The 11,686-nt window shown below is 40.4% G+C and overlaps 1 protein-coding gene across 1 annotated transcript in view; it reads right to left on the bottom strand.

Annotated features, from left to right (window-relative positions):
• Positions 1-11,686, bottom strand: part of LOC111872091 (probable elongator complex protein 2) — a 26,323-nt gene that overhangs the window by 10,320 nt on the left and 4,317 nt on the right. Inside the window, exons 3-5 of the mRNA XM_023865643.2 lie at positions 7,284-7,535; positions 1,886-2,155; positions 432-661 (exon numbers count right to left, since the gene is read on the bottom strand). Coding sequence (XP_023721411.1) covers positions 432-661; positions 1,886-2,155; positions 7,284-7,535 — 752 coding nt within the window. The remainder of the gene's footprint in view (positions 1-431; positions 662-1,885; positions 2,156-7,283; positions 7,536-11,686) is intronic.

Genomic DNA, 11,686 nt, shown 5'->3' on the forward strand with positions numbered 1-11,686 from the left:
GGGGCACCGTTGGGTTATACGAATGCTTCAAGGCCTTCCTTACACAGCTCAAATTCTACTAAATCAACTGCTTCCATTGCCGAGATAACGGGCGCTCATATTATAAGGTAAGGTTATAAAAACCATCTTTTAAGATCAAATTAGTGAAAGTTTCATCCTTCAAGGCGTACCATTCACTGCTCAGATACTAAACAACCTGCTTCCATTCCCGAGATACAGGGCGCTCATATTATAAGGTAAGGTTATAAAACCACCTTTTAAGATCATTTTAGTGAAAGTTTCATGTTCCTATCTCATAGAATTTAAGAACAATGATGAATAAATCATTTTCGAGCAAAATTTAAATGGCCGCCTGAATATATTACCGCTGGAGACGCGGCCATGGAATTTAAATAACCGCGCCAAAGGGTTAATTCCCGAGTATTACTTACATCAGAATAGGTCCACAGATGGAATGATCCTTGATAGCCATGACCTATAATGCTTTGGCCATCAGGGCTAAATTTACTACCATAAAATCCAAGGGTGTTGCCTCCAATCTCACCAACTCTGACAGATTCCAACCAAACTCCTGATGAGGCATCTGGCTCCCAGATGATTATTGACTTATCCAGAGATGAAGAAAGAAGTTTCATGGGTTGTGTACACCTCTTCTTGTCTTCTGTTCACAGAAATACAACAACAAATAAACAAATTCAAGTTATGACACTTTTCTGCATTCTCTACACCATAACAGAATTTACTAGCTTCTCAACGATACCATAAATACAGCACAGATATTCCTTAGATATACATTTACGATTTTAAACATCCTTTGGTTTGCTGTAATTTAACAAAATACAACAAAACTTATTTTAAGCTCTTATCAAAATTATGAAATTAAATCTCAGCACAACCACAGACAACACCTGTATAGACTGAATACAGAACCAGTCATTAATGATGGCAATACCTGTGGGAAAAACTGCAGCGACTAACTGTTTTAGCATATGAGGTGTCTATTCTTGTCTAATGCTAAGATTAGTCTGTGAGAGGGTGCCACTAGTACAATCTACTCCACTTTCACACTCAAATAGCTCCCTAGACCTCATACCTAGCAGTAATGTGTTAATATGGCCAGTCCTTTAGAAAACATGTTCAATTTACTCTCACAGTGAAGGAACTGCTGCAACAAGATGTAATTCTCAAGCCTGGCATTTGCAGTGGCAACATGAGAATATCACAAGGATGATATGTGGCTACACAATACATTGTTATATTTTAGCATCCTGTTACACTGATTCATATCCATGGTTTATGCTGACCGTCTTACAGGGTATACATTTTTTCACCTTATTCTTCACTTCCACACTACATGTTTCAGCACTAATGTGCCATCTTCAGGTGTCTTTATGCACGTTAAACTATTGTACTGCATGCCATAATGTCTTCATTCTAAAATGACTAAAATCTGTATTCGTCATATAGGATGATGAATTCTAAATAATAAAACTTTTCAGGACTCTTCCTAAGTCGCACTCAAACACATGAATTATGCCAATCCTCTTTTATGTGAGCATTCTTCCTACACATATTTGTGTATTGTGTTCTGTGCTGTGTTTTGCTCCTGTTACTGCATGTGTTGTACTGCTCAGTACAATGCATGCTTTACCCCCAGGGAAAGAGCCCCTGGTACCCACTGGATAGGAGGCTGGGTGGACCCCAGAGCCGGTCTGGAAGACATGGAGAAGAGAAAATTCTTGGCTGTACCTAGACTTGAACTCTGACCTCTCAGTCATCCAGCCTGTAGTCAGTCACTATACTGACTACACTAACCCGGCGCCCCATTAATATTCTTGTACTCCACAAAACTACATAGTACTCTTAGTGGTCCTCTGTAACTTGCCAGAGTAAATTGGTGGGTGCCAGTCTATTCCGTATACCCAGCCCTCATGTCCAGCCAACACTGAGTCCAGAGAAACAGCAAAATATGCTGCTGTATCATCTTGCACAATGACACTGAAGAACTTCTCATCAGGCTGGATGTCTTCTTCTAAATCTAATTCACCAATCCGTTTCCTAGTACTTGTAGCTGTTTTCTCACCACATGGAGCTATTCGCCATAAACGAATCAAAGAATCCTGCGAGCTGCTGGCAAGTAGCAGATGGCCAGAATCTATAAAAAAAATAATGCACGACTGTTAGAACACCATACCCAAGAAGACACACAGACAAAGAGCTCGTTACATACATCTGTAACACACATCATGTATAATTATTTATTACTGTGCAAAGTCCTTTTTATCTCAAATTTCTCTGAGATTTGAACTTAACACCACTCTTTTCCAACCCGCCTTTGCTTGTATCGGCGCAGTCGGAATGGTGCTATCCCTGCTACACCTGTTTCTACCTTAGGACAGTGTATGATGGCTACTGGAAGTTGTCCTCACAGATCAGACTAAGGAAGATCGGTATAGGTATGGGAAACTAGCTGGGTCGGTTTGCATGGGTCTCAGGGTAGCGATGCCGAAGAAAGCGTTTTTCTGAGAGTTGAGCCAACTGACGTTTATTCACCTGCTAATTCACCACACTGTTAAATTAATGTATTCTTAGATTTTAAGTTACAGCGTTACACTATCGGCTAGCTATGTCCCGGAGCGTGCAAGGGTCACGTCCGTTCAGTTCGGAATATTGTGAAAGTCTCCTTTTGTGGAATGGCTTGCACCCCCACGCCGGGAATTCGAAAGATGGTGTTGACATATACATTTCATCCCATCTTCCGTGGGAAGCTTGAACGAGGCAACTCAATCATACTGGCCCTCATTCACAGGCAATTGTAACAAGCTCTGACCTGTCCTTTTAGGCGCGTCCGGTTCCCTGTACCCGAGCTAAATTTATGACTGATCGTAAATGTCATAACTCCGGACTTCTTGTTTCTGCCAGAATCTAGAAATTTTCAACGTAAACATCATATTGCACGTCCCAGACGATGAAATACGATATTATAGATCATGATACATTTCCAGTAATATCGAAACATAAGACTTTTGAAATTTAAATTACCGAGAATTAATTAGAAATAAAAATTCATGGTCATCTATAATCATCAAAATAAATAAGGGCTCAGAATGATCAGCGTCAAACTGCCATCAACTGATGAGATTTCCAAAAGTGAGGATATGGAGGACTATAAAATTATTAACTCCAAAAGGCATAGTTTGCTCTTATGGGAAGTATTTTTAGCTAATCACAGTAACTATTGCCTATTTTATGCATATTCACAAACAGTAAGGATTGCCTACTATATTTAATCTCTTTGTATGTGTATGTGAAATTTTCCACTCAAATAGGAACTCCATGGAAAAAGTGATTCTGAGATGATGAAAGTCACTCAAGTAATTAATGTCTGGTATTTTATGCAACACAAACATTCATTCCTGTAATCACAATAGCCCACCACAACACCCTACCCTAAGTCAGATGATCCAGTCCACACCTTCTTACCCTAATTCCTTAAAATATCTGTCCCATATCTGAGGTTGGCCATCTGCTGTTGCTTTGTTCAGGCTGCCACATCCAGCCAAGGTTTGTTAGTAACTTGCTGTGACAAGACCAAAAAAGATTCAACTTTCAGAACACACCTTAGCAAGTATGCCTCATCTGTCTGTAGATGAAGCTTGTAGCTGTCTCTTACAATGTATGTAGATCACCTGCAACCTACACCTTTATCATGAAACACTGCAGACTGCTAGTGTACTGCTATAAATGGCCAGGCTGGAAGGTAAACCAGCAACTGTTATGATTCTTCCTACTATTATCCTTGCATATACTCGTACACACAGATTTCAAATGTGGTTTCTTTCTTTCCAGTTTTCTGACCAGTAATATTTCCACTCTAAATGACCTATTATGATACTTATTATGAGTCACTGTCCTGAGATAGAAACAAAATTAAATGTTACACCTTACACGAGTACATGGAACAACCCCTTTATAGACCATATACATGGGGGTTTAAAAAATGTACTCACTCTTTGATAGTCAATATCTTTGGAACAAAATGACATGCAGTTACAATTCTTGCGCGGTAGTGTAGTGTAATGTTTTCTCAACATATGAAGAAGGTCATATGAGTCACGTGAGTGTTGTACCATGTGCGTGCTGCAAGCAGAAGGCAGCAGCAACAATGGCTGAAAGGTTGTTCTTTGAGCAACGCAAGGCTGTATTCAAGTGGTACTGGAAGTATGAAAACATTAAAGAGGTACAACGACAATGGAAGATTGAGTTTGGAACTCAGCCACCAACACGTTGAACAATTGCCCTTATTTGGGATAAATTTGAAGCCGACAGTACTGTTCATGATGTGCATAAGCAAAGATCTGGGCGACCATGGATAGTAACAAATCCAGCTTCCAGTGCTGTGGTGTATCTCAATATGCTTCAGACATCGATTTTCCCTGCCATTCAAGAGCTGTTTGGAGATGAGAGATTTTACCTACAACAAGATGATGCTCCACCTCACTGCCATCGAGACGTCAGGGCGTACTTGGATGACACTCTACCTGGACGATGGATAGGTCAAAGAGGTGCTACTGAGTACCCACCACGGTCTCCAGACCTAACACCTCTTGACTTCTACCTATGGGGAACCTTGAAGGATGAAGTTTATTGACAAAAGCCAGCTACACTGAACGTGCTACGAGAAACCATCGAAGCATCGTGTGCAGCCATCACACCAGACACACTGACAGCCATAGTTCGTTCAGCAATTTGGTGGCATCAATGCTGTTTAGCCACTGATGGTAGTCACTTGGAACACATATAATGACTCTCTCTCTCTCTCCCCCCCCTTCTCTCTCTCCGTGCAAGAATTGTAACTACATGTCATTTTGTTCCAAAGATACTGACTATCAAAGAATGAGTACATTTTTTTGGACCACTCTGTATATAGCTTTCTGAGCTCACTAAACATCCATCATGACAAAAGGATGTTCCAACAAAATATTTAGACTCCAATCAGGTAAATATTTCATGTTCTACAGCAGCAGTTCCCAAGCAAAAATTTAATAGGAATGCAGCACCAGGTTAGACATAACGCTGACTGACCACTGACTAGATGACAGGAATTAAGATCCCTGCAAGGGCAGACACTTTTCTCTCTGTTACCATGTCCACACTAGATCCTGAGCTCAACCAGCCATCTACCCAATGGGTACTGGAGCCCTTGACCTACGAAAAAGCAGCTGAAGCATGGAGTTGTCCACTTACCTCTATCTAGTACCAAGGTTAAGAATGTCTTCACAGCATGGTGCATAATGAAGTACATGAACTACTTCACATTTTCATATTTTCAAACCATATAAGAAGTTTTGACCATCAGACATGCATAAAGTTACTTTGGTACTAAGTTTATTCAGAATACACAGAAAAGAATAAATCCAAAGTTTGGGACAATGCTTGGCAAATCGTACACCTGTTTAATTCTGGCTTGCTTGTATTATTGAAAAAGTATTCAGTGGTACACAACCATTGCTACTTCTCTTTCCTCTTCCTCTTCCTCCTCCTCCTGGCATCATTTCCATTTTATAGGAATGTCAAGAAGTCTCCAGCTCTTTCTTCTTTCCATAGTTTTTCCTTCTCAATTTCTTACAAGCTATTTACTCTTTGAAGAAAGCAGTCTTCTGGGATTTGGCACCGTGTATATGTGGTGTTAACCGACGTTTCGGAGGAACGTATCGCCTCCATCTTCAGGGTAGAAGAAAAAATATAAGAAATCTGCAAGCGAAGAGNCTGGATCTGGCGTCATATCCCAGTGGGGGTTGAAGATGGAGGCGATACATTCCTCCAAAACGTCGGTTAACACCACATATACATGGTGCCAAATCCCAGAAGACTGCTTTCTTCATAGTCACTGCCGTGAAAGCCTCAAATCTTACATATTTACTCTTTCTTTGATACATTACAGTGCCTAACTGACCCATTTTGTTCTGGATCAGCCCACAGTTCTCTTTCTTTAAATTTATTTCTAATGCCCTTCTTCATATCCTTGTTCTATCCACTGTTTTCACATGATCAAGTCATTCTAACTGATTACATCTGATTCTTTTAAAATTTTTTTAAAGTTCAAAATTATCTCTAAATCATCTCTAATTGCATTCCTTCTTGTTTTTCTCTCAGTACTTCTCAAAAGTTGTCCCTGTGCTTAATTAATTAAACACTACACCATGAAATCATATGGGGGAGTGAATGTATAGATCAACGTATTCTTACCTTGGCACTAGTTGAAGGAGTGGGGTCAGCTTCACCTCCCCCCCTTCCCCCTCCCAAGACCGCTCTACTCCCAAGGAAAGAACTCTCATTAGCCATTGGATACAAGGCTGGGTGGGCTCCAGGGCTGGTGTGGACACTGTGGAGAAGAGAAAAATCTTCTACTGCCGCAAATCAAACCTGGGCCAGTGGAGAGAGCTCAGCTGGTATAGAGACAGGCTATGGGCTGAACAGCCCAGGTTTGACTCCCAGCAGTGCCATATTCTTCTCTTCTCCAAAGCATCTAAAGCAGCTCTGGGGCCTACTCAGCCTCCTATCCAATCGGTACCAGGGGCTCATTTACCAGGGAATGCAAAGGTCAAGAAAGGTCAAGCTATACGTCCTTTCCCTATAAGTCTTCATGGCACAGTGCTTAACTAATTAAACATAGGGACAGCTTTGCCCTTTTTTTTTAACTTCTCAAAAGTTTGATATATGTTGCTTGGATTCTGTTTTTGTTTCTCCTTGTAAAGATCATTGTTTCAGTGTTATACGAGTATGTTGCTAGTGGGGTGGGACTAAGTCCCTTGTGCTGCGGCCACTTCTGGCCTATTGTACCAATATGAGTATGTTAGTATCAGTTTAAATATACTTCACAGATTTCTGTTTTACACTGTCTGGAATCTTCTTTTTGTAACCTGATAAAAGTGATAAGTATTTTGTACTTCTTACTGACCTCATCATTGTTCCCACCCCCACCACCCCTAAAATTTATTTCCCAAATCAATACATAGCATCCCAGTATTAAAGTTCTCATGTCTTGTCTCTTTGTTCCCTCCTCTTAACTTTATTGGCAATTTTACCCATAATGACATTATTAAACAAGATTGGTGAGAGAACATTTCTTCCCTGACTGCCGTGTTGCAGAATTAATACACTTTTCAATATGTCATATATTCTTAAACACACAGAACATGCATCTCTGTGCTGGGCTGTAAAAACTTATCGATTCAATTTAAATTATCATGAGAAAAAAATTTCAAACTGCAAATAATTACCATCCAAAGTAAAATCCATAGCCCTAATCCAGTCCTCATGACCAACCAAGCTGTCCACTCTGACAAACTGCTTGGCATATTCCTTCAAAGGTCCCTGTATGGCATTGCTTATGCTCTCAGCAAATAAATGGATTTTTGCATCATCTGCAGCACATGACAACAGCACAATGTCTGTTCCAGGCAGGAAGCAGAGACGTGCACACAGACAGAAGCCAGACCCGAAGCTCAGCGTTTGCAAACAAATAACATCATCTGAAATAAATTTCAATTATATCAATTAGAAATGATTATCAAGATCTATTCTGAAGTATGAAGAGTACTACGTCCCAGAATGCAATGCTGTGTACTGTGGGAGAAGACCATTTTCTGGAAAACAGACTACACTGCATTACATTCAAGAGGATAGTCCTCCTCATAGTCACTGCTCAGAGAACCTCAAATCTAACATATTTTGAACAACACTCCAAGAGGAAGAAGAGACACTGGTAGATAACATAATGGATTCAATCAAGGTATAACAGGCCTGAAAGCGTACTCTTGGAAAAAAGAATGAGGAAGAAATGGTAAACATGCACCCAAGCCTCTTCCCCCCCCCTTGACACTACAGCCCAAGTGGGCGTAGGCCTACCTCCATGAACTTCTCCATTCACTTCGGTTTTTCTAGATCTAACACATATGGTAGGTTGACTTGAAAGGATGGTAGGACATATGGTAGGACTCCTTGGGCAAGTGATCGGCTCGTCGCAAGGCCTCTACCTGTAGACAAACACAGAAAAACGCACACAAACATCCATGACCTGAGTGGGATTCAAACCCATGATCCCGGCTTCCGAGCGAGCGAAGACAGTGCATGCCTTAGACCTTTCGGCTACCGTGACTGGCTACCCAAGCCTATAGAACAGTTTTTTTTTAGTTTGTTAGCTAATGGTGCTGTCAGTAATGAGATGATACAGCATTGATGACAGTATAATAGCTTGGTAGTGTAGTGACTGGCATAAGATATTTCTGAGTAAATGCTACCTGTATATGCCTTATGTTAACTTCCAGCATATTCTGCAACAAAATAATACTGTCATTCAAAGTATATGTGTACGAGGGGGTACCCAAAAGAAACCGAACTTTTTTTTTAAACTTATTTATTCAAATTTTAAGCACAAACCTTCAATCCCCTTCAAAGTATTCTCTACTTACACTAATACACTTGTCTAGTCTTTTATTCAATTTTTCAAAACATTGTCTAAATTCATCTTTTGAGATGCTTGACAGCGCCTCCGTCGTTTTTTCCTTTCATGTCTCTTTTCATTCGAGGAAACAAAAAAAAGTTGCACGGGGCAAGGTCGGGTGAGTATGGAGGGTGAGGAACAGGGGTCATACCATTTTTGGTCAAGAATTGTCGTACAGACAGGGCTGTGTGAGCAGGGGCATTGTCATGATGGAAAAACCAGTCACCCGACTGCCACAAATCTGGCCGCTTCCGCCACAAACTGTTGCGCAATCTTTTCAAAACTTCCAAGTAGAAAGCCTGGTTAACTGTCTGACCCTGTGGAACAAACTGTGAATGGACGACTCCTCTCACATCAAAAAAAAACAAATCAGCATTGTTTTCATGTTTGATTTCACCTGACGAGCTTTCTTGGGGCGAGGCGAACTTGAAGTCTTCCACTGGCTTGACTGTTGCTTTGATTCAGGATCGTAAGCATAGCACCTGGTTTCGTCACCGGTGATAATTTTTTAAAAAAAGTTTTGATCATTTCAGGACTCTTCTTTCAAAGCACAGCAAGCTTCCACACGAACTTGTTTTTGTTCAGCAGTCAGCAGTCGTGGCATGAATTTCGCAGCCACCCTTTTCATTCCCAAATCTTCTGTCAAAATTCGCTGAACTGAGCTCCAAGTCACTCCCGACAGCTCCACAATTTCTTCAATGGTCTGTCGTCGATCTTCCTTGATGATTTCACGANGATTCCACGAATTTTTTCAACATTTTCATGTGTTCGGGCAGTGGAAGGACGACCAGAACGAGGTTTGTCATCAATTGACATTTCACCATTTTTGAAACGGGAAAACCACTCAAACACTTGAGCTTTCCCCATAGCACCGTCCTTGTACGCCGTTTTTAACATTTCAAGAGTTTCTGTTCCACTTTTCTCGAGCAAAAAGCAGAATTTCACCGCCACACGCTGCTCACGAAAATCAGCCATTGCAAAAACGACGATCACAAAAAACAGTTGTCACTATAAACTCTCCCAAAACTAGTCCTTACCTTCTGAAGCAACAGTAGTCGGCTTATCGACTCAGGAATGTTAGCTCTATGCGGTCATAGCTGCAAAACGCGGTACTACAAAAGATCTGCCCACAAAAAAATTAGTTCGGTTTCTTTTAGGTACCTCATCATATATATATATGCCTAATGCCATTAGTCACTTCGCATCATTATTTTCCATTTGGACCTACAGTGCAACTGACAAACCTAGGGGTCAACAAATCACAAAAATCCTTCTCACTTTATACCAGATGGGAAGAACGGTTCCTGTTGTCATGCAGGATTTCCTTGCACCTCTGTCAAATCTTCATCCTCACATACTAAAGTTCATTTTTGAAAATGGAGCAAACTTTAAACCATGTTAGGTGGGTCCCTTGTCACCATGGCATGGCACATCCTCAGGTTGCGGATGGAGGAGATGCCCTCCGGGTACAGAGGGTAGCTGCAAATATACTGAATAAGCAGTTGCAGACAGTTGACAAAGGACGGTCCTCCAGCTTGGGGGTTGGGCGTGAGGCTAACAACTCCTCATCAAAAAAATAAGCTTGTTATGAAAATGTTCAAGAAGCCTTGAACCTAGACGGATTCTGTGGATAAATGACTAAGCGAGAGATAATGGGTATGAGATTTGGTATGTACTTGGAATGTTAGAAGTATGTATAGGGCAGGTTCATTCAGGGCAGTGGCAGAAGAAATCTCAAAATATAAGTCAGATTTAGTGGGAGTACAGGAGGCCAGATGGGACGGAGGTGGCACCAAAACAGCATTTCTATGGAAAGGGGAATAAAAATCATGAATTAGGTACGGGCTGCTTCATACATTTGATCATATCAGCAGTTAAGATGGTAGAGTCAATTAGTGATAGGATGTCATACATAATATTAAGAGGTCGATGGTGTGACATGATCTTTCTAAATGTTCATGCCCCAATGGAGGAGGTTCTATGAGTGAGCAAACTTTAAACTTGAAACCTGAACTTTAAACCCTGGACTCCTGCACAAAGCATCCAAGGGAAATGTTCAAGTCTGACACCAATTTCATCCCATTTTTCTTCGCTGAGCATTTAGCATTTTGATTCAGTTCTTTTTTTGTCCGGTAATAACCCCGTCTGCCTAAATTTATTTTTGACTGTATGAACAATTTTCTCTGTTTAATCTGTAATGTCCTGAAATTAACACCAGAATATTTTTGTTACTTTTCACATGGGTACTGTACATGAACACTCATTTCAATGTGTATGTCTTAGATTCAACACAAAAAGTAACATGAGTGGCTGAGTGTTTAATAAGCCTGTATTTACCGCTAAAACTCACTTCATAAAAGCTTGGGCAATACTGAACAGAAATTGTAATCTGTATAGGCTACTGGCCTGTAAACCACACTGTGAAGCCAAATGCATATGGTGCAAGGTGACACCAATAGCATGTGTCCTTCCCATCAGACCAATTTATAAATATTTACAGCAGGTTCCCAAATAACCCCCCTCTAGAAAGGGACAACAATGTCAGGTAGTGTTACAAATACCAGTAGTAGAGAAGTAACAATTTTATGAATGAAAAATAAAATATTTGTTTGCTAATGAATCCTTGATTAGCACAGGGGTCAGAAAAAGGTTATGAAAGGCAAGACAATTAAAACTCTCTGACAGACTCTCCTGGCAGGACATTCAACTGTATTTTCCAAAATCCTTGAAACACTAATGTATAATAGAGTTGTAAACTTTTTAAATAAATTCAAATTGATATCGAATGCTCAAAATGGTTTCAGAAAGAATAAATCCACATTTACTGCAATTCAAACTTTTATTGGACAAATTCAAAAAACCCTAGATAATAAACAATTTGCTTTTGGTATATTTTTGGATCTGTCGAAAGCTTTTGACGTTATAAATCATAACTTGCTGCTTGCAAAGCTGGAGTTGTATGGACTGAGAGGAATAGCTCACGCGTGGATGAGATCGTATCTCACCGACAGAACCCAGTTTGTTGAAATTCACCATATGGATCAAAAGACCTTTAAGATAAAGACACTTACCTCATCTCTTAAGGCTATTAAACATGGTGTACCTCAGGGTTCTGTTTTAGGACCCCTTTTATTTTTATTATTCATAAATGATCTGCCCCGAATCATACAAAATGCAGAG

Source organism: Cryptotermes secundus, unplaced genomic scaffold (genome assembly GCF_002891405.2).
Source record: "Cryptotermes secundus unplaced genomic scaffold, Csec_1.0 scaffold385, whole genome shotgun sequence".
Classification (NCBI taxonomy): Eukaryota; Metazoa; Arthropoda; class Insecta; order Blattodea; family Kalotermitidae; genus Cryptotermes; species Cryptotermes secundus.